The sequence below is a fragment of the Eutrigla gurnardus genome (genome assembly GCF_963514095.1).
Source record: "Eutrigla gurnardus genome assembly, chromosome: 18".
In the NCBI taxonomy this organism is placed as follows: domain Eukaryota; kingdom Metazoa; phylum Chordata; class Actinopteri; order Perciformes; family Triglidae; genus Eutrigla; species Eutrigla gurnardus.
Window position 1 is genome coordinate 5,815,546 of NC_139929.1, and position 27,974 is coordinate 5,843,519.

The following is a 27,974-nucleotide window of genomic DNA, read 5'->3' on the forward strand; positions in this document are numbered from 1 at the left end:
TTTCACCTATAAATATATGTTTGCAACCCTGTCCGTTTTATTACTAGTCATATAAAATGAGGAGTGTTATTCCCATCACAATACTGTCCCGATGAGTCCATAGGAGCAAAAGGCAAAGATGAAATCACTGTAGAAAAAAACCCCAAACATCATCATTGCAATACAAATAGTTTTCTGCAGAGCCTCCTTCCATACATGAAACATGAAAGAGTACCAAATGCTTCAGTCAGTCACGTTGTGGAAGATGACGTTCCCAGTTTATTTGGTGGCTTTGTTCACCATTTTCCACTTTTTTTTAGAAAGAGCCGGTAAAAATCATCTTGTATCCACGTTAAGTGTCATTCTGGTTTATGCAAGAAGATGCAAGTTCATGAGTGTCGCTCCGGTTTCCCTCACTGACACAGTTTTTTTTCTCTTTATGTAAGCATGTCTCTGTAGTGATCGCAGTGAGATTATAAACAACCCGGACAGTGACGGACAGAAAGAATTATTATGGCCTTGTTATGAAAAAAGTCTCCTCCGGCCTTCGAATGAAGCTATAAAACCACGTCCATGTGATATGAATACAATGTGATAAAGTATTGTGATGACAAAAGGAACATATACAATAATATATATATATATAAAAAAATGCATTTTAAAATATTACAAGGCATTAAAGACCATGTCACGGTCTCACCCACTTGTAACAAATAGAAAAATACACTAGCTGATGAAATGTAGCTTGAGCTGAGCTGTGTGGGATTTGCTTTTTTAAATAATTCCTGTCAAATGGACTGTGATAATGACCACCGGTCCCCTGAGAGCTTCTCCCTATTAGTTCAATATATTATCTCTGTTAATAATTCATCGTTCTGATGCATAATTTACCAATTTACCACAAAAGAATACGATTTAGCGGCGAAGGGAGAGCTCCACATTAAACCACATAAAAACCCAACATTTGGACTCCCATTATGACAGTATGATTTTCTATTGCAAGGCATCATCACAGCTTATTTTTTTTTTACAGCAATATACTGTGTTCATGTAGTGTGTCGAACATAACTTGAATTATTTAGTTTCTTTCTACCACATTAATGTACACGGTGATAGAAATCCACATTTAAAATTAAAACATTCACACAGCTAAGACTTGCCTAGTACCATGAATGAAAGCAAAACAATATGAATGTAAAATTAAATGATGGTGGATGCTGAGAGCAAAATAAAATAATAAAAAATAAAGAATGTGTAGAGCAAGTAGTGGTTTATGTGACTGGTTGTCCTGGCTTCCACCCACGTTTTGATAGTGTCCGATAATTAAGAGCTCATGTCTTAAAGTGCGCTCCGAGGCGTAGGGATACGAGTCCAGGCAGGCTATAGGTTCTCTCCAGGCTGGTACTGTGGCTCCGTGGCAGTGAAATAGTCCTCCAGGAAGGACTGGAGGTATTCAAAGGTGGGCCTCTCGTCCGGGTCCTTCTTCCAGCAGACCTTCATCATCTCGTGCAGGGACTCGGGGCACCCTTGGGGGCAAGGCATGCGGTAGCCTCGCTCCACCTGCTCCAGCACCTCACGGTTCACCATGCCTGAGAGGGAGACGGGAGGCTTTAGGTCTCTGGAGATTATTCCATTCAATCATTTCAATTTCAATTCCTTGGAGCAGATCCGATATACAGAAGAGAAAGGAGGTTCAATCCAGTAAATATTGAACACATCAACATTTTGGGGCATAATGCGAAGATGGATGCCACTTACATATCTGTATCTAAATATGAAGCTATAAGAGCACGTTAGCTTAAGTTAATTTCGAGCTGACACGGCATTTCAAGAATATCCGGCTTCCAAAGGTATTGGATTTTGATATAAAAAATACAAATAATTAGATTTCTTATTCAAAAATAGCTGCACACTATGACCATGGAGATACGATATTTAGCTTCCAGACATGAGTGTATTGATCTTCTCCTCTAACCTGAAATCATTACAACAGATTATTTTAAATTACTTTTATCCAGTCAGCGGACTAATCTATTAATTGCTTCAGCGCTTCATCAGAGAGAAAGTGGACGTGTGTGTGTGTGAAGGTGGTGCAGAACACTGCATGCCCTGCTCCCCAGGGGCGGAGTCAGTCTGGCAGATGGTTATAAACAAGAGTGGTGTTCAATCTCCTGATCGGCCTCCACCAGATGGTCCCATCTAATCTCAAATGTGTGTGTGTGTGTGTGTGTGTGTCCTGTGTTCCCCCTGCAGAGGCATAAACAACCGGCCCAGACAATGTCAGGCGGCTTCACTTCATCCTCAGACATTAACAAGCCCGCCTGCTTGACGTCTACTGACAGACTGAAAGGTGATAACTCCGCCCCCCCCCCCCCCCCCCCCCTGTGTGTCTGGGTATGTGTGTCACTGTCACTTACCTGGGTAGGGCACTCTGCCTTTGGTGACGAGCTCGGTGAGCAGGATCCCAAAGGACCAGACGTCTGATTTGATGGTGAAGCGTCCGTACAGGGCGGCCTCTGGGGCCGTCCATTTAATTGGGAATTTAGCCCCTGTAATGTTGAGAGGAGAGGGGGGGGTGAGGTGAGTCCACTAGAGGGCGTACGCCTTCACGTCTGGCTTCATTTCCAGGAAATGACAATGGTCATAGTGACCTACAATAGGCCTTTCTCACGGCAGACATTTTGACTTCTCACATTAGGAGAAGCACAGGATGCTTCGTCCTATATAAGTGTCACTGTGAGGAAACACAATACCACGATTCCTAATCACACAGCAGCTACATGGAGAACTACACCTTTTCCTTCTGTGACAAATAAATAAATGCCTTCTATGAAAAAGGCCTAATACATAATTAAGAATACATCATTTGTTTGATATTAAACTTGTAAATACACCCCAGAGGGATGAAAATGACTGTGGGTTTTGTTTTTAAAGGTTTTATTTCCACCTAAAACAAACTGTGTGTCCAAGCATGAGATTAAGTTCTGATTTAAAGGTAAAAAAATACATCTCTTCCCCAGTCAGAATTCACTGTTTGATCTAATTACAACGGGAGTGGAAGACAATTTACACGAATGCAATCAACCAACACGTCTTTTATGGAAACTATGTTTTGGTGATGCACAAATAATCCAGGAATGTTGCTTTTCTGGAGCTAATTTCTACTGAAGACACGTTCCTTATGTAAACTCGCTGACATCTGAGGATTCATCAGAGTATCTCTGGGAAAGAGATGCTGAATATTTCAAATCTAACGTTATCAAAGCTGCACGCATCACAAACAAAAATCCCATTCATCTGCCAGCAGCCGTCGGTTTCAGCTGAACATGCCGTTTCTACTAGCAACCGTGGCTCCGCGGCCGTGACGCTAACATGAAAGAAAAAGAGAATACCGACGGGCATCTTTTATGTAGGCTACTCTCCAAGAGCCTGTCACAGAGAATCAGCTGCACATTTTCTCTTTACAGCTGCCTCCTGATTGTTGTTTTTAGGTTTTCTGTGGTCAGTTTACTGCTAACCAAGCTAGCTGCTAGCTAAATAAGGCTAATGTGTTGCTTCTTTTCCTGAATTTTTTTTTAAAAATCTGTCAGCTGATAAAAAATGCATTACTCACAGAACCCTTGCACACTGAGTCGGATGCGTTTAAAAAAATATATAGATTTTTTTTATACATTTTATACGTTTGTTTATTTTTCATTGATGCTACAATGTAGCTAGTTTGACAGCTAGCATTACATCAGTTCAGGTGGAATCTTTATAAAAAGGTTCTATCAGGAACCAAAAAGGATTCTCCTCAGTGGACAAGCTGTAGAACCCTACATGGTTCTAGTTAGCACCTATATTTCGAACAGTGTACAACTCTGCCATTCATTCAGGCCGTGACAACGGTCATTTACATTTTAAATTCTTTCTTTAAAAACAAGCTACATGGTATCAAACGTTTTTTTTTTTGGAAAGTATGAGGTTACATGCTCAAATGTAAATAATATTATTTACTTTGTAATACCAATAACTTCTTTCATCAGTCAATTGGGAGCAAGCAACTGCAAAAAGAAGATCCACTAGATGGCAGGAGGGTGCTACGAGGTACACCTGAATGCACCATGAAATCTCTGTCAGCACCCACATGCTTTACTGTACAAAGCGTTCTAGACACGATGGATTTACAGTGGAATGGCGGAGAGAGAAAAAAAAAGATAGAAAGAGGCCACAGTTCACTAATTTGTGGTCTTAATCTAATTAAAACATTACAGTGTGAGTGACGTGAGGAGGGATGGTGCACGCTGTCATACCACAATTATGCCGGGCAGATCCGCTCGCTGCATTTAGTGTAAAAAACGCTTACATGCACATCAAGCGTGTTTTTCTGATTAATTGTTCTGCACGGTTTCTCCTGCACACCAACAGGCGTCTCGGAGGCCGACACACTGAAAAGAGTTCACACAGCTCCATGAAAAATTGTGAATCGCTTAAAACTTCTCGTTCCACTTAGAAGTCCCTCAGGACTGTCCCGGCCTGTGTGCCCATCCCAAACACAGCGTCACCGGGGTAACAGCCAACTGTTTTTTAAAAGGAGGCTGACCACGTTTTAAATAATAAGACGGGTATGTGTGGACTCGTGTAGGCCGACCCACCTTGCCTCGCCGTGTACTCGTTGTCCTCTATCAACCGGGCCAGACCAAAGTCGGCGATCTTGCACACCAGGTTGTCGGCCACAAGAATGTTGGCGGCACGCAGGTCCCTGTGGATGTAGTTCATCCTCTCGATGAAAGCCATGCCGTCAGCGATCTAAAAAAACAACAAGGAAAAACAATTCGACAGCAGCTTCAGTAAAAAAGATTTAGCTTCACACACTCAGAACATCAAGCCCTCTGTCGAATATAAAAAAAGAAGACAATAATGAAAGAACAGAAACAAACTGAGGATGTTTTCCTGAGGCTTAAAATAGAATATTAAAAATAACATTCACTGACACAAATTCTGCACTCGAGGAAAAGCAAAAAAAATAAATAAAAAGGTACGTGTGGTTTGTCTCACCTGTGCAGCCATGTCCACCAACAAGGGGAGCTTGAGGAATTTGCCGTCACCCTCTTTGAGGAAGTCCAGTAAGCTTCCTATAAAAGCAGAAGGTGAGAGGTCGTTAATGCAGAGCAGCCATGATGTACTATAGCGGCAATAAAAGTGGAGCTGAACCAGCTGCATACCAATGTACCACCATAAAAAATATGTTAAATATGTAATATCAAGCCCCTGAATACCGAAAACTGAATAAAAAAACAAGCTCGACTGTGAATTATTACGTTATTTTCTGCATGAAGAGAAGGGGAACTGTGGAAAACACAACCGCAGTTAATCTATGAGATCATAGCACACACTGGATCAACAAACATTTAGACCCACGCACACAGGCATATCTCATTGAGCTAACATTTACACACACACATAAATCTAATTACTCATAAAAGCACCCCCCCAAAAAAACGCATTGCAGCTGAAGCTTTGAAATCCTCCCACAAACCCACTGCAGTTTTCAATTAAACATCCCAGTTTCAGGCCTCGGGGAACCGCCAGGGACATTCAAGGCCTTTCAATCCGTGCAGCACATTAATTAAACAATACCTTAAATTTACATTTTCTTCCTTTAAGGAAAATCGCCAAAGCATATATGGAATATATCAGTGCCTGAAAAAGCAAAGCCGCGTGATCGATTTTTGCGCCGGAAAAAATGGAGAGGCCGAGTTGTTGCTTCGCTCTTCTTTAAAAATAGACCTCATCAGCGTGATGTAACAGGAAACGGCTGATTCTTGTTATTCTCCAGGGTCGAGAGTTCATAGAAAGTCAGTTTAATTGCTAATCAAAGGAAGCTTTCACACAGGGGTTTTTTTTTAAGGCGTGTTTTGTACCTTTGGCCATGTACTCTGTGACGATGTAAATGGGCTCCTCGGACACCACGGCGTAAAGGGGCACCAGCTTGTCGTGCCTGAGCTTCTTCATGATCTGAGCCTCTTGGAGGAAGGCTTCAGGCGACATGGTGCCCGGCTTCAGCGTCTTGATGGCCACCTTGGTGGTGCCGTTCCACGTGCCTGTCAGAGATAGGGGGGGGGGGAGAAGACACGCCCACGGGGCAGCGGGGGTAATGAGTGTTGTTAATGGGCCGGCAGCAAGACAATATCATTAATTAGGTCTCGTAATTGCTCAGGCATGTGCTGTCATGCGTGCACTCCTCGCAGAAGTATGCCTGGGATGAGCGGATACTAGAGGAAAGGTTGGCTGCAGCTGAGTGAGACGATCTCTGGAGATAAAGGGAATGCAACAAACAGAGGAAGCGACTGCAGGAAGTGGATGAATCCCCAGTTTGGACTGAAAATAGACACAATAAACATAGACATCGGAGTGTTCGTGTGCGTTCCAGTACATGCTGGGCTGGTTTCGTACAGTATTTCACAATCCAGATAGTAATGAAGGCGTGACGCCAGAAAGCGGTTGTCTGAACGTGTTCCCGCGTGTCTCTTACCCATCCAGACTTCTCCGAAGCAGCCCTGGCCCAGTTTGAGCTCCAGTCGCAAGGACTCCCGGGGGATCTCCCAGGCGTCTTTGGCAAGCCCCTGGGTCTGTGGCTTGATTGTGGGGCAAACGCTGGTCAGCCTGTGGCAAAGCCCGTCGGCGTGCTCTGTGAAGGAAGCAAGACGCGGGTTGGGTATCAAAAAAACGCTTCATTACACCCGGCGGTGTCACCAAACACGAGTCCCTGAACCAGCGGGAGGCTGAAGTCTGTTTCATGCATCATTCATTCCCATTTCATGTGCATGAATTCGTGCTCTTATACCAACCGGGATGAAATATAAATGAGATACACCAACAACCCTCTCCAGAGTCACGCTGAAATGAAGTGGGTTAACAGAGATTTAACTTCCAGCTCTCCTCGGGACCCCAAAGACGAGGCTCAAAAAATCCTAACTGCTCCATCAGTTGTAATTAAGATTAAAAACTGTTCGTCTCCGGGGAGGATTTTTGCAGGTGGAACAGAAAAAAAGTGCATGCTGGCAGAGAGCAGCAGGTGTGACAGAGAGTCGTTTTCAGGTGGGATGAATAATGAATGAGAGAAGAAAGCGAGAGCGTTGCAAACATACCTGTGTAGTGTTTGACAAGCTTCTGTAACGTGTCAAACTGCGCTCGGGTGGTGATGTAGTACCCCCCACTGTCCAGCTTACGGATCTTGTAGTGTTTCACGTTGTCTCCTTTGGCTTCGTCCCAGTCTCGTATGGAGAGAGAATAAGCGCCTAGAGGAGATGAGGGGAAACGCTCTTCATCACTCGAATTCACAGTTATATTTTAATATCTCCTCCTAAACAAACGGCTTTAAATGCTCCGTAGAGCACACTCACGTCCATTTCAACTCTACATGAATGCTGAATCGAGGAACAAAGTGAGACAAAAGATCAGCAGACTGCACTGATAGCTCCGATTCAAGCTCAGGCACCGACAATGTCTGACAAAGACATGAGACAAGAGCTTATTCGCATTTAGTTTAAAGCCTCACAGGGTTGCTATGAATTCTCTGTGTCTTTTATCTCCTTCTTTCTTTCCTGCTGCCAGAGACAGTTCAGAGCGGAGACGGCCCACCGAGAGGCAGCTTCCCGTATCTGTGTCAAGTGGGTTTCACCGCCGCCCCGCCCCCTTTAGGAGACTAGTGGCAGGTCCGTTATTGAACGTGAACACAGATTATGACTTATTCTTACGCTCCATATTCACCAAAATAAAAGATTGGACCCATTTTATTCTGAAAATTCTGACAAATAGCATTTTTTCTCTCATCCTAATGCGTCGATTTGTCTTAGAGAGCATCTTTGCTACTGCTTTTACTTGTTTTCTCCTTCCTGAAATCCAGCACAAACAGAACTCTGTGAAGAAAGTTTGCTTGCTTGCTTTGTGCTCTAAATTCTACGACACCCATGATTATCAGCTGATGTTGCTGTGGAGACGGGAGCCAGCCCGGGGAGCAATTCATAGCTTTGTTTTTGCATTTAGGAAAACACATCACCATAGTAACTACATTCATCAACACTGACCCAGAATCAGAAACGTAAACTGATTACTTATCGTTATCCTGTCAGCAGTTTGGAGCTCAGTGATCGGATGCATCATCCGCTACTCGGTTTAACAAGGAAACATCATCACCTTTAGTGGTTTCACTTTCTCGCACGAGGAAAGTTCCTCTGTGGTTTCCCGGATTCAGCAGCAACCTCTCAGCATCTTTGCGTCCCATTTTACCAAAGTACCACCTGTCAACAGAAAGCGTGCACATTAAAAAAACCTGCCAAACTCACACTTTAAAGGGGACATATCCGGCTCATTTTTCAGGTTCACATGTGATTCAGGGTTTCTACTACAACATGTTGACACGCTTTAATGGTCAAAAAACACCATTCACTTTCTCATACTATCCGTCTGAATACACCTGTATTCCCCCTTTGTCTGAAATGCTCCGTTTTAGAGGCTGTCTCTTTAAGCACACCTCCCGAAAAAGCCCAGGCTTATCTGATTGGCTTGCGAGCAAAACAAGGAGATACTCAGGTGATACCCATTTATGTGCAAAAGCACTGAAAAAGTGAGTTTTCCCACGATATGTCCCCTTAAAGTGGCGACCGAGAAGCCGACTGTTGAAAAATCTTCTGACGTTGATATTTGGAGTGTGTTGCAAGAAATGAGGTCACATCGATGCCTTACTCTTCAGCTTGGATGGAGTCGGCGGGGGCCACGTAGTTGCTCGGGATGTAGCCATTTCTCCCCGTGTTGATGGAGCGAGCCTCCCACCAGTCTCCCTCTCTGCAGGAGGACAAACACACAGGAGAGGTGAGACAAATGACTCGTGTATTAAGCAGTAAACCAAGGCCTGGTACTACATCCCAGCTATGATTGATACTCTGGATGAGAGGCGGTTAAATGAGGTTAATGGTTATTAATTCAGGCATCAGCCTCGTGTACAATGATCCTCTCTTATGGAAATAGGTCGTAAGTACGTAGCTTTGTTAGTTAGCTTTAAAAGTAATTTGTTCTGCATTCATTGGAATTTTCTTTAGGTAGGACTCAAAATAAACGGGGACTGAATGAGACGAATCTACATTACAATGCTGTAACCTCAGGCGACACAGCCTGAATCAAATAAAAGATCCAGCGCGCCGAGCTGAAAAGCCGGCATCGGGAAAGAAGTGCCAATCACACATATTCACGGTTACAAAGAACAGGTGCGGTTTAGGATTGAAAGAGAGGCATCTTGTGAAACAGATCTTTATAAAAGTAGAGGAAGATGCTTACGTATTGTTGATGATCTGGAAGCGGTCTCCTTTTTTAAAGGAAAGATCGTCAGATGTTCTCGCTTCATAGTCGTACAAGGCCACGAAGAATGTAACGCCGCCTGAGAAGACAAAAAAAAAACAGACCCTCATGTGTTGAATAACCACCTTGTGAGCTTGTGAAAGTGAGTACTGTAAACACATGCTGGCAGAGGGCATTATGATGCTGGAGACCTCATCAGGAAACTGCAGGCTTGTTTGTGTGCGACTGTTTAAGAGGCCCATTAATGTGGATGAATTTGTCTCGCCGAGGTCTGAGAGCTCACACGGTATTGATTTTCGACGGTGGGAGTGCTTCCCCTGCATGGAAACACGACCGCGAATAGACACAAGCCGGTATCTTCTCCCCAACAGCCATAATCCAGTTCCCTAATAGCCATTATCGGCACAACATTGTTCAATAAATTATGAATTTGAATGTCCGTCACATGCCGGCATCCTGTAAATCCTCCTGCCTCCCGTGCAGCCACGCCCCCCCTGACACGCGACATTCACGAACCCACCACCGACAACAATGCCGTCAGCAGTAATCCCATTATCTCCTGCAGAAAGCAAAAACATGGCAGCACCACCTTCACCCATCTCTGAGAGCAGATAATCCAACAGGGAGGAGGGATTACAAGCCTAAATCCCACCCAAACAGGAGGGTTCAATCTCATCTCATCGCTGATAAGCTGCTCGGACACGTTTAAGGTGATCACGGATGATAACGGGACCTGTGTTAAGCTCACTGTTGTGTGTGTGTTTTTATTGTAATGCAAGTCATGTAAACTCCTCAGGATAGTGTGTTTTATGCTAATATCACCATTAAAGTTGGGAAACACGCCGCAACATTCTCTTCAATTTCTGTTCAGGGACAAAAATAACAGAAGCCAACTCTCATCCAAATCTGCTGAATGATGAATCCAACTTGGAGGTGTGGCTGATTGATTATTAGCATAGGCCACACCCCCTAAACACTATATAAGGGCAGCTGTTGTGCTGTGGGCAATTATTCTGACGCATGCCCAAAAACTGGAGACGATAACAAAGATTAAGAAAAAAACAAACAAACCTAAACAAAGTAAAAAAAAACACATTAGTTTAATTTAGCGTCATAGCAACGCTTTCCAATTAGCTCCAAACATAACAGTAAGTAATGAGAATGTCATGTTTGTAGGTGTTTGATTGACAAAGTCATGGGGCTTGATTAAAAGTTATTTCAATTAATTCCAATGAATGTGGTTTTAAAATGTACTGGCAAATCCAATAGTTGTCCCTCAAAACCAAAAATGTCAACTTCACGCTGGCGATCCTTAAAATCTATTTAGCTTCACCAAAGTCAGTGGGATTTCATTTGTTGCGGACCAGATCTCCGTGACTGGAGCCGAGCTGCTAGCGTGACTAAAACATGATGAAAAACATGATGGATTACATATCTGCAGCGAGTCAAGTCCCAACCACTTGATTTAAATACCATCTTAAAATTCATATGGTATTAAAGATCGGATGCCGTACGGTTTTATGGAAATACTTCAGCAGAAAGCTGATTGAAGGATCCGACGATTACCATTTGCTGGGAGATAAGAACACACCAAAACAATGGCAGGCCTTAAAACACACGGTCAACATGAAAGAAAATGGGCATTAAAAACATTGGTATGGCCCTTTAAGTAAAGAGGAAAATGCTCACTTGAGACGGCGCCAGAGAAGGAGTTGGACGCGGGGCCGGAGAAGGAGGAAGACGCTCCTCCGAAGGGCGTCATGGCGGACGAGCCTCCGAACGGCGTGAGGGTGTGGTTGAAGCTCGCAGCCCCGGAGCCTGACGACGAGGTGGGAGGCTGGTTCTGCTGCAGCTGGGTGGGGTCCGGTCCGTAGTGACCTATGTGAGGTGTGGCTATGGTGGCGTTGGCGTCCGACGCGGCGGGATTCTCCGGCCGATACTTCATCGCGGGGCCTTTGTCCTCTTTGCTCTTAATGCAGCCCATCGTCTCGCCCTGCCTGGACACAAAGCCATCACTTTAATACCAGCAGATGGACGAAGACAGCAGCCAAGTCATCAGTGATGATACATTAATAAAAGTGAAGGGCCAAGGGAGGCGCAGGATTAACAATTGCAACATAAGGCCTGTGGGCTTCACTAAAAAAAATCTAATGACCTGATATTTTCATGGGAATGATTTTGTTGTTGCGACCCACTAAGACTATAAGCCATGTGGTAACTGGGACATATGGTTGACTGACAAATCCGCTTTGAGTCACGCACGCCTCAAACGTGTAGATTCAATTGTGCACGCGTGTTATGGAGGTATGACAGCAGCTAAACGGAGGGATCAAGAGGTGATTAGCATCGCGTGGTTGTGATCTGTTACATGTCATCGCTTCTCCATAAAGAGGTCATTTAACATTTACATACAAGTTAACTGACATTGGAGAATGCAGAATCAGTGCTGTGCTTTATATTTATGCCTTGATGTGATTTGAAGAGCCCTCTTAGGGGCCTTTAGTCCACGGAGAAGGAGCAGACCCCCCAAGGGTTCAGGGGCCACTGGTCCAGGACTGTGACGTTGATATTTGTTGTTGGAAAGTCAATTCAAGATGCAAAATGACCATGCAGTGAATCAAAATGACCACAAAAGGGATGCAAAACAACTAAAAAGAGAATCAAAAGGACCACAAAACTGCACAAACCAACAAAAAAAAGAGCAACACAATGAGCAGAAAGACACAAAATGCAGACAAACATATGCAAAATGACCACAGAGACTCAAAGTGACCAAAAGAGGAGAAAAACAACAAAGCAAAAGGGACACAAAACATCTACAAAGACCAACGATGACTACAAACAAGTCGCCTGGGTCTATTTTGTGTCTCTGAATCTGAGAGTTCTGGTTTACCTGGAAATTGTTACAGAAGGGGGGGCTCATTGTCTCCTCACCCGTCCCTGCCTCAGCCGGACCACACTACGGGATTTTAAAAGAGTGGTGTGTCCATGCAGCGTGGTTGTCATTCCTCGCCCTAACAGAATTCAGGCTGGAGTCACACTGAGGCATTCTTTCGTGAGGTGAAGGGCCGGAAAATGTGGAGACATGCTCGTAAAGAAGTCTCAGCTCGGGGAGATCAGAAAAACGTTTGCTTTTCTCCAAGAACAACAGCTGCTCGAGGACTTGGACTCGCTTAATTGGCGCCGACGCATTACAAGACAAGTAAGAAACAATAGATGGGCTGGAGTGAAATAGGAGCTTTCATTCTGTGACGTGGAGGATGAAAGCAGCACTGAGTGAAGACTACACACAATCATGCAGATTGCAGATGCACCTTTGATTTTGGAAGAGAGGCCTTGATATTGGGAGGGGGGAGGGAGGCGAAGGAGGGGCTCATGCGAGAGTTCACCGAGTTCTCCAGCTGGGCTGCCAAGGCAATGAACGAAATGGGGACAAACCACAGAAACCTTCCAAGAGATTCACAACACTTTGCTCAAATAAAACCGTACAAGGTTTGAAATTGCAGGTTGCAGCTCGTGCGGCGCACCGGCCGTCCTCTACAAAACCCGTTTCATGAGCGGTCAGTCGCCGAATATGTGCCGAAACCGAAGCAGAATTCTTCAAAATGTACTTCAAAAGGGCTAATAAATCTCATCTCAGATGTTAGATCGGGAGCCAAAGACGTCGAGAGCGTTGGCACGGACAATAAACGTTTAGTTTCAACGCCAGCCTTTCCTTTAACCTCCAGACAAAAGCAGTGTCATGGAAAGAAGGCAGAGGGCTCCGGCGACGACGGTGGGCCTTCTGTTTCATCACGGAGTCTGGCTCGTCGGGACGCCAGTGAACTCACCGCGCTGTATAACATTATTATTTAAATGTGAGGATGTTTTTCCCCTTTCATAAAAGTGACCTCACTCTTCCAAAATATCATTAACGCATAAAAATGCAGAGCTGAACTCATGAAATGGAGCAATAAATCAAAATAAAACACCACATTATCATATGCTCATTTATATTCCTACTGTATAAAAAGAGCACTTAACATAATGTTTTTTTCCTCATCTTCAAAATCTCTCTACTGTCAACTATCTAATACAAATAAAGACAACCAATGCTTTTAGTCATTTACTGTGTAAAATAACCAAACATTTAAGCTAAAGCGTCACAGAAATGGAAGTTTTATCCGTTTTTTTGGTACAATTTATGTATAAATTACTGTAAAAACGTCTACAGATATTTAAGATTCCTCCTTTGTGCCATCATCATGTCACAATTTGAATTTGTCCAAATACCTGCAGAACTTAAGATATATGTTAGCATAGCCCTAATGTGGACTTATATGATACGATTTAGGGGAAAATGTCTCCGGGTGGAAGAGAAAATGCAGCAGAGGAGCGCTTTAGAGCATTAAGTCATGTGATATACGTTCCACCATCTTTACTGAGAGCTGAGCTATACCGCACAGATGAAATATAAAAAAAAAACTCAATATCTAAGTCAGACGATTCCCACCGAGTCAAGGGAGATAAGAAACAGAATCATTCTGATCACATTCCCATTAGAGGCTGTGTGGGCATAAAGAAAATGATTTGGATCTGTGTGGGAGAGAAGGAGGGAGGGGGAACAGCAGGGTGGATGGGTGAGGAAGGGAGGGAGGGAGGGGGCCACCAGGCAGACAGTGCCCACTATACCAGCTTGAACTACCAGAAGGATTATGAGGATGGAGGATTTACCCTAAGAGGATAATAACAGAAAACAAAAAAACAGGAGTAACCACCAGGGCCTCCAGCTGAAGCAGTGCCAACCCCAAACTCCACCTGCAAGCAACCATCCGGGTGGGCCCTGAACCAGCTCAGCTAACCCTCCATCGGGTGGTCCAACCAGCCAGCCGTCACACGACCACACTAGAATGAGAATACAACAGAAATAATGTACCATAAGAGCGATAACGATCACACCTCATCTCATAAACAATCCAGCCGGACTGGATCTCAAATGTCGAAAGCTTGCTGACTTTCACAGCCGAGTCCGTTCACTTGAACACGAGTCTCATTCCTGAACAGCGGAGCCGTGAAACCACGGGGGGAAATCTGCCTCGCTGCTAATTATAGTCGCTTATTCCAGCGCTGACAACATCCCACTGCCCCCCGGGATGGAAGCATGACCCGCAACGGCACATCGCATGCAAACATGGGAGGACTCCCAGTTGCACCAGTTAGGAGGAGGCACGCCATCACAAGGAGGAGGAGGAAGGAAGAGAGGAGGAGAGTGTAAACCAGGAAGTCATCACAAAAACAGGAGGCCTACCTCCTCTGACAAAAGACAATAAAGACAGATAAGCTTCAATTAAAGCAATGATGAAATCTTAAAAATGTAAACGTGTATTCTGTTATTTAAGGCAAGCGAAGGCCTCTTTATTAGAGGTTCAATCCAAAACCCCAAATATGTTCAGTTTACTCTCATTTATGACAAATAAAAGCATCAAATTCTCAAATGTGTGAAGCTATAAAACAGGAAATATTAAGCACTCGTGTTCCTGCTCGCTTCCACCTGGAATAACGGAGTTTGAAGCTGCTTTTCATATCCTCCTGTTATTTACTTTAAACCTGAACTCTTCTTATCAACGAGCTGCTGTCGGTTTCCTCCCAACCACAGTGAGAGAATTCCACACGGGCTCGGCAAACAGCTGATAAGACGGCGGAGAGCTCGGTGTTTTCTCTCTGTGGTACGACGGAGACGTAGACTTGCTGCTGGTCGTGGTTCAGAATGTTAAAGGAGGCTGCAGAGACAAAGTTGGGCTGAGGTTATCCACATTTACAGCCCCGGCTATCAGGAAATAAACAGATTAAATGCACCTCATCTGCAGAGATTGGTTAATTGAACAGATAGGCTGATACTTTATCTGCAATAATTAACAATTATTAAAAAATGCAGAGAATTATTTTGTTTTATATCATTTTAATTGATTACTTTTGGCTTTTTAGAGTGTTAAATGGCCAGATAATGCTTTTTAAATAGATAATAGGCTGTAAATAACCTTTAGTTCTGTTATACAAGCCTATATTAGTGACTAATCTAAATGGACGCCTGCATGTGATTCAGGACTAACTGGCTACAACTCAGTGATTGTTTCATATAAGAATGTGAAGCATCTCTAAACAAGGCTCTGCTTAGCTTAATGCTAGCTAAATGCTAACATCATTGATGCCTATGAATGCCAAAAGTCACTCAGCTCATCCAAAGTGAGGTTTGGCTGCTTTTTTTTGCTATTTTTATTATTATTTTTTAACAGTTTTCACGTGTAATACTTTAAAAATGCCTCCGCGTTACTTCATCAGGAACTTGCCATATGACTGAAAAGATGCATTTTAAACATTTCTTCTGCATATCATGCATTATAAATGAGCGAATCCCCGATTCTAAACTATATTTAGGTCCTTTTAGCCTCCTACTTTGTCCGGCACCCAGCAGTGTGAGTGAAGGCCGGCCCAGCATCCCGTCAGACAGCTGTTGGCGGCTGCAGAACAGACGCTGCCTGCCACCATCCACCATCCACCACATTCACCCGACACCAAGGGGGTTAAAACGGGTCTGGAGGAATGTCTTGTGATGTTACGGATGTGAAGCCTCACAGCGACGCATCAATAAGTGACTGACTGTTTGACTTTGAAATCGAGCAGCCTAAATCCTCTTCAGTCCGGAGTCTTTTCACTCCTTTAACTTGACAAATCAGAACACGAAGTGCTCCGAGACGAGCTCATGTGAGTTCCTGTGCTGCCACAGAACAGACATGACACATTTTTCCTGAATAAACAGGTCTTATGGGAATACCTGAATCCTGGCACCTGAGCCGAGGGTAAAAACCGTGAGCTATTTTGGGAAATCTGAGAGCGTTCCACAACCGTCCGTTTGTCAGCACATAACAGGGCCGGGTGTTTGAACCGTCAACATCTAATAGAGCGCTCGCGTGACAGCCTGGACTGCTTTCTCTGGGGAAATATATCCAAACCCACGATCACACATGAAAATCATCCTCCTCCAGACGTTTGCTCATAAAAAACGTCACGTTCTTTCCAATCTTTTCTTATTCTAGGTCAAGTTTTCTTTTTCCATTTCCTGCTTTATTTTGTTAATTCTGGTATCGTTCCAGATCCCTCCACGTTCCTGTCAAGATTGAACCTGTCTGCCCCTCAGGTGTCTCACCTGTGTCCCGCTGTCTCCTCCCCTCTCCTTACCCACGTGCCTCGACCTCCTCTGCGTTTTTGACCCTTTTTGCCTTCCGTACTTTTGTTCCAGGAGCTCCTCGGTGTGATTTAATTCTATTTAAAGAGAGTTTAACAACATTTAATCTGCGTCTTTGTACCTGCTAAAGCTGAACACACAGAAAATCTTAATTTGTGATCAAATCAGCTGCTCCATGCAGATTAAATGGCGTAGTTGTCACCGATCCGACACAGAGGATTGCTATCAGCTTGACACTGACCTTATTCAGCGGTTCAGGGATCTGCAATTACGCAATAGTGTTTTTGTCAATGTCATTTCCAAAAGTCAGTGTTTCCACTCTCGGCTACCACATGTCACGTTACGTAATAATGAATGTAATGGTGGAGTCGTCATCGCCACATCTTAAGTAATTGCGGCGTTCCCCCTTTAACTTCCTGCACTTGAGCAGCCCCTTATATGGATCCACAGCAGCAGTGATTCAGTTGTGCAGAGCCTGGTGCGGGACGTGTCCCGTATCCTTTAGATGACTTGTTCTCGAGTCACCTGAGGCGTGACAGGTCAGTTTGACTGGAGTGTCGCACACTGCGTGGGTAATGAGGACGGAGGGTGGAGGTGGAGAAGGCGGCAACAGCATAAACACAGAAAACTGTGACTCAGCTGTTTGACCAGGACGTTTGAATGCAGACTCATGGCTTCATCTTTAAAAAAAAAAGAAAAAAAGGGGGGCCTGAACCTCCTCTTCCTCCTTTTCCTGCCAAGATTTAACAATAATCTGACTCAGCACGAGTGAAAGATTGGATTAAATATCTGCAATGATGAGGAGGCAATTTTGCCTCTTATGTCTGGCAACAAATCGACACAATAGGTGGGAAACATCTTAAAAGTGAGAACAAAACATTAATTTTCACAACCTTTACTATGATATTAAATACCATATACTTATTATGAACTATTCCACATATTATCTTTGCTTTACTGACCTCATCCTACTTTAAAAGTATGAATCTATCTGACTGACATGGTCGCACTATTCCTGTGGGACTTGAAGCACATGCTGTCTCATCACTGATATTTGAATATGATCTGATGATGAATGCACAGCCAAGCTGCAAGGCGTGCAGGGAGACCTCACAGCAGCCCACAGACAGGTAGGAACGTGTATGACGGTGAGACAGCTCCATTCCTTTGTTGATGACAGGTCGAGCTGCTGCGTTCCGGCCCATCCTTATCGAATCCTGTTGACAAAGACCACTTTCATTTTGGGTTAGGGGGGGTTGGATTTTACCTTCACAAATCCGGGTTCTTCTTCTAGTGTTTCTCCTTTTGTGTCCCCTCTTTCCTCCTGAATCAGATCCGAGGTTATTCTAACCGGGACCGAGCCGCCTTCATCCCCACTTCATCCATCCAGCAGAAGAGACTGAGATCAGGTTTTTAAAGGAGTGAAGTTAAATCAAAACGGCGTTGCGGTGGTGATGAAGGACGCAGGAGACGGTCTTCGTCGTCGTCATCACGGTGGATTAATCCAGACGCGAAGATAAAAAAAAATAAAAAATATAAAAAAAGTGAGATGGTGAAGTGTCCCAGCTCGTCGTAGCCTCTACTTCCTACTACTAAACTTAACATCAACCCCCACCGCACAACAACATGGCCGACCCTGGCTGCGGGACTGGAGAGCCACACTCACACACACACACGCACACACACACACAGCTGGAGAGATTCGTCCGGCACAGCTGGTCTGAGGACAGCAGGGGGGGAAGACGAGACGACCGCACCGAGAGGAACCGGCGGAATGGTGGAATTCTAGAGATCATGTGCGAGGCGAGAGGGGAGCGGAACGACAGACAGGAGGGTGTCTTCATGTGGGGAAAAGGAAAAAGGGTGGACTCAAAGCGTCCTCGATGTGGACCAGTTTCAGTCAGAAATCTAGATCTCTGGCTCCCCCTGCTGGTGGAGCTGCTGCTACTGCAGCTGCACATCTGCAGCTCCCAGATCACAGCCTGGCTTTACAAGTAGAGCTGCTTGTTTTGATGACAATACTCACAAACCTCGAGCTATTTGGATGTTTTATTACAAGTGATGTTTGGGATATCATATTAATTTAAGTCATTAATTTTAGTCAATTGTTACATCTGACCAACCAAAAAAGCGGGTATGCAATATATATATATATATATATATATATATATATATATATATATATATAAAACCCAATCCCCTATTGCCTGGTGCTATCTGGTCAAACAAACTGCAATCGTTTCCAATATTGGATTCACAGGATGTTTCTATCACTATGATGATGTTCTTTAGATATTTAAACCCATTTCTATACCTAACCCAACCACAACCGTAACCCCGATTGTCACAATGTGCTTATATTTCTGGAACAGAGGGTCTAAGAGACTCGGGAGTGGGTGGCGTCTGACCTAATTCAACCCTTCAGAACACACCAATATTTAGTCTGTGTCTTTACGACTTACCGTTCCAGAGATACAGCCAAAATAAAAAAATGAATTAACCCAAACTACATTTCTGCTAATATCTCGGGAATGGAGGGTCGTAGAGACTCAGGAGTGTGTGCCCCTAACCCCAACCCCAACCCTTAACTAACCCCAACCCTAACCCTTAACTAACCCCAACCCTAACCCTTAACTAACCCTAACCCTAAACCTAACCCCAATCCTATAGTTTCTATAAAGGACAGCCACGTAATAATTCTAGAGTGAGTCATACCATTTACCACTTCAAATATATATACGTTGATGTACTAATATCGACCTGGAAGAATATTACAATTATGGCCAGAGATAAAACACATATCACTAGTGTGTGTAGTACTCATACGCAGTAAGGTATTATAGAATATATACAGTATAAACATAGTATTATATGGTTTTGACAGGACTGCAACATTTAATTTACAGCATATATTTACAGCAATAAGGAGTAAAACGATTATGAAACTCATCAAACTGATTAAATAGTAATTACATTAATTATTTTCCCACATGTCCAACATACATTCTTGCTTTTACTCATCATGAACTCAAATAATAAGTGTTCATTTATCATGTTTACAGTGATAAGCTGCAAGGAAAAAAAGAAAAAGAAAACCCAAAAAAGCAATTCAATGTAAAACAAAAAAACAAAATGAAATGTCTCATAAATTAAATCATTTTTTCCACATGTCTAGTTTAATTACACCACATTATCTTTAATGTCTCATTTTGATTCATATCTGCTCTTCCGGTGACACACACACACACGCACACACACACACACACACCTTACAAATTAGATTTATGAAGCCATGCTCTGTCAACACGTGTCGTTATAAAAGCTGTGTGGTAAAATACTTGAATCATGAGACGATCACCTCAATAAAACCTCTTAAAACAGGACATGTCAACAGCGGGTGCTATAAAAAGTTAACCGCTAAAATTAGAATGAGTCATATATTCTTCTTTGGTGATATGAAGCTCTCTCTCTCTCTCTCTCTCTCTCTCTCTCTCTCTCTCTCTCTCTCTCTCTCTCACACACACACACACACACACACACACACACACACACACACACACGTCTGGTACGGTCACTCACAGCTCTCTTTCCAGTTAAATTAAATTAAAGTGTTTGAATTTAAGGCGGTTCCTGTTTGCAGACCCATCTGAACAAACAGGAAGATATTTTTTATATTTCTTATTTTACTATCATGGATGAGTTACTGTAAGGAGCTGTTTTTAAAACGTACCCTGCTGCACTCATCAGATTGTTTATCGTTTTATAACATGATAATAACAGTGTGGCAAAAAAGCTACAACATTTAACTTTCAGCAGGAAATTAAAAATGCTCTGACCAGCCAGCTTATTAATATTGCAGTATGATTCTTACAGGAAGGCACCGATATGGTGCGGTGAGTCAAGCATCAGGGGATTCCTGGATCAATAGTCTTATCTACTTACGTGTAATTAGATGACAAATAAGCGGTAAAATCAGCTCAACCTTTGATTAAAAACGTGATTTAAAAAATGATGAAAAAGTAATCAGTGTTTTCCTGTAATGTCTCAACCCTAGACACTCCTGGTCACACACACACACACACACACACACACACACACACACACACACACACACACACACACACACACACACACACACACACACACACACACACACACACACACACATCCTGTCTACTTGGAAGTCTGTGACATTATAAACCCTGATAGACTATGTTGCACCGTCTTCTCACGACCACTTGGGTGCAGTGCTCCCTCAGAGTGAAAGCTCCGCTTCAGTGGACATTTCCACCGATGTTACCACTTTCTACATCTCAAGCAGTCAAAGTGTTTCTTTGTTTTAACCGTGACGTCAGAGCTGGAAGAGGATCGAGCGGTCTGAATCACCCGCCGAGGATTCAACACATGGCCCTGATACCTGAGCACGAAGCCGAGAGGGAGGTGATCAACATTAAAGTCAGTCCTGAGAGCCAGCACAGGAAAATCAAACACAAACGTTGATTACATTGAACGGAAAGTAGCCAAACACTGTAGTATTTCACTACATTTATTTGACAGCTGATGCTAATTACTAATATTTTACTTAAATTATTTACATGACATATAAAAGGGGATCATTGTCATGAGTTTTTAGTAGTTTCATAAAAAAGTGACGTCCCCTAAACAACCGTTCATGCCCCAAAGAGGTCAAATTAATCATTATTTGACAAAAAATAAAAAAGATAAAGCCCCAAAATGCCATACATTTATATTGCGGAACTTTAGTTATTCTTCTTTCCTTCATCATCCAACATCTTACAATCATATGTTGTCCTGTAGCCTTTAAGAATGCTCTGGATCAGACTAAATTACCTAAATGTATATAAAATTAGTATAAACAACTGTGATAAAAGATCATAAAACAGCTATTTTTCTGCAGAAGGAGTCATTTTACCTTTGATACATTTTACAGATAATAATAAAGTTTAAATGCAGGACTTTTTAATCAAAAGGATCCGAGTACTTTTCCACCACTGCATTGATTTTTTTTTTTAAAAGGAGAGTCGTGGGTTAAAGAGACGACCAGATGACTCAGGCGATACGTTTCTGATTCTATAATGGAGCTTGAAACTGATGTGACATTTGAAAAAATAGACATTGTTATGAGTCAGCTGTACCAGAGACCAACCATCTCGTTAGTTGCCTTAGCTAGAAACACTTTTTGTAGGTCAAATACAGATGAGATAACTGATAATAGTTAAACAGGACTGTGTATAGATGCTAGTCATATTATTACTCCTCACGGCGACTAAAGCTGTCTGTTTTATAACATTCACAAGTCGTTTGCCTGAACAAAAAAGTGCCTTGGATTTGAATCACTGACTGCACCTTTAAATATCTTATTGTGTAACTGACCTCTGACCTTAAAGGGACAGTGCACCCCAAAATCAAAAATACACATTTTGTCCTGTTAAATTTAAAGCTGCCTCAGAGACATCACTTAGTTAGAGAAACTTTGTGAATAAGAACGTTCGATGACATCACTGGACAGTTTCATGGTAGCTATCGCAGAATATATAAATATGATTAATAGTCCCTTTACTGACAACCTCTATGTATATCTGGTTGAGTCTGACCTTAACGGAGACATATAATAAAATACATTTAAAAATGAATAAAGTCAGCTGCCTCAGAGACTTTCTTTTGACGCATTAGTTCGTCGAAGAGAAGCTGTCAGTCATATTTCAGCACTGGACAGCTCCACTGCACATTTCAGCACCGGACAGCTCCCCCCTCATCTCACCGGGCCTCTTGTGATCCTCCTATTGGCGTGACGTCAAATGTTGACATTAATTCACAGTTTAATTGATAATGTTTGAATTCGAGATCCTTCTTTTTCTTTTTCTTTTTTTATGACTTGGCTCGGGGTCCTTCATTGACGCGGGAGAAAGATGCACTCCAATGGGACGAGGTGGGGGGGGCGATGACGCAGCCACCCACCTCCCCTCCCCAACCCCCCCGCCCTTACCTACGTGACAAGTGAAAGGCATGCCTTTCGGATTCATGAATAAAAAACCAAGGGGGAGTTAAGTTCACAGGACGCAGGGAAGTTCTCCGCAGACAAATGTTTGGCGCTCTCCATGACCGGGTACGCGTAGAAAACCCCGAGAACTGAACGGCGGGCGCACGGACGGCTGCACACTCGGAACAAAGCACAAGGAGACTGAAGAGGCGCTCCACTGAGGGGAATAGAGAGGAAGAGGCAGAGAGATAGAGATCCTACCTCACTCTCCCAGCTGAGGTCTTGATCGCGTCTCACAACTGGTAAGAAGGAGCACTTTTCTGGGGGGTTTTACGCAGCGTAAAAGTAGGGAGGAAAGTCAGGCGGCTGCTTTTAGGGACTCACGGGTGTGAAAGTACAACTTAATGCATCAAATAATTGTTCTCACCTGTTCACTTACAAACTCTTGTTTTCTTTTGCAGCAGGAAAATGTCTAGCAAAGCGACTTTAGCCTTACTCATCTATGGGATCATAATGCATTACAGCGTCCACTGCTCACCTGTGGGGCTTAGCTTTCCCAGTGTTAGGTACGTACACTCTTTTTCAGATGTTGTATTGCTGTATCTTCTGTTGACTTTGACAGGAGAACTTGGCGTAGTTTCACCGCCTCACACTTATGTCTGTAGCCATAATAGCCTATTTGGATTACCGGATAACATCATCTGACAAGCCGATCCATCGGGCTGCTCACAGAGCGATAATTGCGGGGAAACGTTCACCAGGGAGCGGCGGTAATGTGATTAAGGCAACTGAGGCAGTGGAGTACAGTGTCTCACTGTGTCCTGCAGCCAAGAATCCATCGATTTATGTGATATGATTATTAGAAAACGTTTACAGCAGAAAAATAATGTAGTCTGATGTTAAAGCTTTTTTTAAGTGAATGTAAACTGGGGCATATCTGGTGGATAATTATAAGAAACTGTACTTTTTAAACATTTAAGACATAAAAAGAGGTAAAAGCTGCAGAATTTAAAAAACGTGTTCATCTTTTCAGACTGGACAGTGAGGTTTATGACGAGGATGGGAACGCACTATCGTCCCTGGATTACGACAGAGACCAAATGGACGCGAGAAGCTCCCCGTCCGTCGCCGACGACGTCTACTCTCTGTATTACCCGCCAGAGAAAAGGTGACTGTTTAAACTCGACCTCGTCCCCAACGTGTTGAACGTCTCATTGCCCCCCCCGGTCCTATTTCTGTCCACGTATGTTGTGCGTTCTGTGTGAATCAGTGTTAACGTATCGTCGAAATGTTGTCAGTAACTTTCAACAATGATTATTTATTTATTATTTACCCCTCTTCTCCAAAATAGTCTTGGTAGTTTAGTCGATTAAAATCATGCTTTTTCTTTAAAAAGGGTTCAACATTTTTAAACTGCAAGAAAATAGTGAATTTGAAAAAAAAAACTTCCCCTTGAGTATTCAAATCTAGTTTAATTCAACTTGCCAGTTTCAGTAGAATAGATGTAGAATATTCCCAGAAATTAATTAATAAAAAACCCTTAAAAATAAGGTGAAATAATCTAAAAGCTACTTGGATTTTACACAAGAAAGCAGAGCACAAGGCCCAATATGACACCATAATTGACTTTATTGGTATTTCTTTGTTGCCTCTCTTGCTCTGGGTGTGTGGTGACTTTACTGTGTGGCTATCTATCATCCCAGAACGGAAAGGCATGCAGACGGCATGTTTAATAAAGCCTACAGGAAAGCGCTGGGTCAGTTATCAGCAAGGAAATATCTGCATTCTCTGATGTCGAAGCGTGTAGGGTAAGAACCTCTTCTTGGTTTGTCACCTCCTTCTTTTTTTTTACACTCTGTTTTTACGTCTCATGTGTTTCTTGTTTCTCCGGACGGACCCTTTAAATGCTCATTATCCATGCTGTTATATGTATGTCTGTGGTCCCGTGATCTCCCAGCATGCAGCTCGGTCCTCTGAAACAGCCTCGATGCTATGAGAGTGTTAACGGGCAGCTTGATTGATTTGGGGAGTGTCGATGTCTGAGCTCGCCGCTGCGTCTAAAGGCGCAGAGGGAAGAATTAACCCGCTCAGGTTTAAATTTATTTCCATATGAATCATTTATGGGATGGAGTCCCATGGGTCCCATTGGAAGAGGGAGGGGGAGGCCTCTCACATCTTATAGCAGGTTGGAGATATACAGCAGGTTTTCATGGGATGGATTAGAAGAGATATCTCCTCAATTAAGGTGTTAATTTTTGCAAAGATTCTTTATGCAGAAGTATACTAAACGGTGGAATCTGCATTATTCTGGACAATATGGACTAATTATTCCCTTTAAGACGATGACACAAAGACAGGCTCTTCACCTCAGCACCACATGCTGTACATACAGGAGGAGGAGGGAGATAGGGGGAGGGGCATGTGAATACAAAATGCATCAGTGTGATGAGAGTGAAACCCTCTTGTTTCTCACGCAGCGGGGGGAAAACGCTGGACGACAGCTCGGAGCCTCTGTCCAAGCGACACTCAGACGGGATCTTCACAGACAGCTACAGCCGCTACCGAAAGCAAATGGCGGTCAAGAAATACCTGGCAGCGGTCCTTGGGAAAAGGTATAGACAGAGAGTTAGAAACAAAGGACGCCGGCTGGCTTATTTGTAGCATCCCCCTCTCCCCCTCCCCTCCCCTTCTCTCCCCTCCTGAAAACAAACAAACTAAACAAAAAACTTAAGTGTGTGCAGCCCCACATGAAGTCATTTTGAGATCTGAACAATCAGTGGAATCGCTTTTGTGTTCTTAAACATGTATTTATGTATGAAGTAAGCCATTAAAATGAATATTTTGATAATAATATTGTTTTTTATTTTGTACTTAAAAAGCACTTGAGGACACACATATCTACTTTGTGGACCAACTTTTGTTCATTCTAAAAAAAAAAACCAGAGAAAAAAAAAAGATAGCCTCTATTTATGTATTCATTGATTTGTTTTATTTTTTTAAGACCTACTTAATTGAGGGGAGACACTTGTTCACCTGACGATATGCTCCAAACAGCCCTGTCTTTTAAACGTTTAGTGAAGAGATATGATTGTGAGGAAAGTAAATTGTTTAAAAGACAATCAATGTATTGAATGCTGCTCTTTGTAACGTGACATTAAGCGTTTAGTTGTCTTTATTCACAACAGCCTTGAAGACATAGGTTTTCACCATATCCTACAAGACATAGACTTTGATGCCCTCCCGGACGGGGATGAGTTTGAGGCTTTTTTGGGAGACTGGCTGAAACAGTTCTCTCCCCAATTCCCGGTGAGTTTCAGGCTCTTTCCCGAGGCCGTAATCCTCGCGGGGGACGTCTCGTGTCCCCCCCTTTCTTCTCCCCTTTAACCCCTCAAGCACTTCAACTCTTCTTCTGCCTCATTTGTGCTCCTGTCTCTCTAGAGCCTCACTAAATTCTTACCTTTAATCCCTCCTAATCCCACAATGTGGAGAGACTTTGCTTAGAGCGATATGTTATACATATCATTGCTGATTGATATATCCTCTTTACCGACGGCAAGGGGTTATTTTTAGGGGATCTGGGTTGGACCAGATGAGAGCCCTGTTGGCTTAAAAAAAAAAATCTAAATGCCAGATATCCATTTTTAAAATCACGATGGGATTCTTGTTAAAAAATAATCCCAAATCTGATATGAGGACCAGAGTACTTTTGAGGTTTTTCTCGTCTTATTCTTCTGCAGTCTTTACAGATTGACCTTTCACCTTTGACTCATGTAAATTGCCAATCTTGTGTTTCTATCAACTGGTTTCTTGCTGAAGGGTCTCTCTGCTCATATAATAAGTATCACTCGTATCTAAAAAAACACCATCGGGCACATTAAAAAAAAGACAAAAACGATGAAATGATACTTGTTACATGGCGACCTCTCCATCGATTTGTTCTTCGTGAGAGACGTACGAGGCAGTTTCAACTCTTGTGTTTGAACCTTCTATTGTGCTTCCCTTTTTCTGTCATGTGAACCAATGTAAAAAAAAAAAAAACTTCAGTAGATTGCATGATTAAAGTAATTGCACTAGCCACCGCATCTGTGCAGACGACTCTGACCGGATGGTTTTGCTTGCTTTCTGACTACCTGCAGACATACATACCTGTCATTTCCTGGATGTGGTTTTTGTGTTCTGACATTTCTACACAAACTGTATGTTCGACTGTGTCCTCCTTTGAAGAATTATCTGAATGTACTTTACTGCTGGCAAGAATCTCTCAGTCTAATGTCATGTTTTTATCTTATAGGCCGATGTTGACTCTTTAAAATTGTATATGAAGAGAAAGCTGTGATCAGACATTTTAAAGCGGTCTCTTTCTGTAGAACGGCTGACGCCATTTACATAATTAGATTTCAAAGAAGGGGAAGGATGAGATACACGAGAAGCAAACAGACTTCAAGTAGAAGCAAATAAAGTGAAAAGTTGAGGGATAAAAGTTGTTAAAACCGACAAGATGGGACTAAAAACTGACTTTGTGAGGGAGGAATACATATTTTGCAGAAAAAAAAGTTTTCAAAAACAGCACGGTAAAAAAAAAAAAAAAAAAAAAAAAAAGTTCTTCGATCTGTGTCTTCTGTATCAATCTCTCTTTAATTTTGCATTCTCCTCTAGGCTTTGTGACGCAGGAGGCAGTTTGCGGCTGTGGTGCCTTGCATCGACTTTAAAAATCGCCATGAATCACAGATGGCTATTTAGTGGCCCTACAATGCTGCACATCATCAGCTCACATTTCACCCTTTTGTTGTTGTTTTTGTGTTGCACTGACGTCTTGATAGGATCTTTAGCAGCATCCAGCTTTAGACGAGTGAAGCGCTCTCGCTTGCACTGCTTTCTTTTTGCACTTTTTTGCTTTTAGATCACTAGACGTGGATTTTTTGTGACTATAGAGGGAAGGATCAGTTTCCCGATCTCCATGAAACATTATATGTATGATAATGAAAAGCGCCAATAGCCTTACTAAAAATGAAATCATCTTCAAAGATATATATATTTACTGTGTAGAAAGTGAACGTTAGATTACTACTTCAAATGGCGATCTGCAAGGGTCAATAAATGTTTAAAAAAAAAAAAAGTGTTGTAAGATTTGTATGAATAAATTTTTGTAAACAACAAAAAAAAAATTTCGTCTAATCTTTGAAGCCAATATCACCGGAAGTCTGTAAGTTAATGCACATTTAAGAGGATGGAAGCGAGTGATTAAGACCAAAGTCATGATAGTATTATAATGGGGATGGTTCCTCCCTCGACACGTTTAACAGGATGTTACATAAGAAAGGAGAAATGAGGGTGATCAAGAGAAAAACGAGGCCTGCGGACATCACAGAGGGACACAATTAGCAGTATGAAACATCAAAAAGACCACACGCACCGTCAGATAAGACAAAGCAGCCT

General features: G+C 42.8%; 2 protein-coding genes across 6 annotated transcripts; one reads left to right on the forward strand and one right to left on the reverse strand.

Moving 5' to 3' along the window:
- Window positions 1-15: 15 nt before the first annotated feature.
- Window positions 16-20,602, reverse strand: LOC311028944 (tyrosine-protein kinase Yes). 3 transcript variants are annotated; one of them, XM_084033761.1, is made up of 12 exons: window positions 20,480-20,602; window positions 11,005-11,312; window positions 9,295-9,394; window positions 8,707-8,805; window positions 8,158-8,261; window positions 7,110-7,259; window positions 6,494-6,649; window positions 5,883-6,062; window positions 5,017-5,093; window positions 4,614-4,767; window positions 2,397-2,528; window positions 16-1,568 (listed from the first exon to the last, which is right to left on the reverse strand). In XM_084033761.1, exons 2-12 carry the CDS (start codon window positions 11,297-11,299, stop codon window positions 1,360-1,362), a joined length of 1,656 nt encoding a protein of 551 aa, XP_083889887.1. In that variant the 5' UTR covers window positions 11,300-11,312; window positions 20,480-20,602; the 3' UTR covers window positions 16-1,359. The 3 variants fall into 3 exon arrangements, with proteins under 3 accessions (XP_083889887.1, XP_083889888.1, XP_083889886.1); XM_084033762.1 differs by lacking the exon at window positions 20,480-20,602 and adding an exon at window positions 17,805-18,569 and having other exon boundaries at window positions 11,005-11,308; XM_084033760.1 differs by lacking the exon at window positions 20,480-20,602 and adding an exon at window positions 17,805-18,568.
- Window positions 20,603-22,601: 1,999 nt separating this feature from the next.
- On the forward strand, window positions 22,602-27,683 carry adcyap1a (adenylate cyclase activating polypeptide 1a). 3 transcript variants are annotated; one of them, XM_084033613.1, is made up of 7 exons: window positions 22,604-22,840; window positions 23,000-23,104; window positions 23,572-23,706; window positions 24,242-24,346; window positions 25,016-25,150; window positions 25,724-25,844; window positions 27,195-27,678. In XM_084033613.1, exons 2-7 carry the CDS (start codon window positions 23,007-23,009, stop codon window positions 27,201-27,203), a joined length of 603 nt encoding a protein of 200 aa, XP_083889739.1. In that variant the 5' UTR covers window positions 22,604-22,840; window positions 23,000-23,006; the 3' UTR covers window positions 27,204-27,678. The 3 variants fall into 3 exon arrangements, with proteins under 3 accessions (XP_083889740.1, XP_083889738.1, XP_083889739.1); XM_084033612.1 differs by having other exon boundaries at window positions 22,603-22,840; window positions 25,724-27,680; XM_084033614.1 differs by lacking the exon at window positions 24,242-24,346 and having other exon boundaries at window positions 22,602-22,840; window positions 25,724-27,683.
- The last annotated feature ends 291 nt before the right edge of the window (window positions 27,684-27,974 follow it).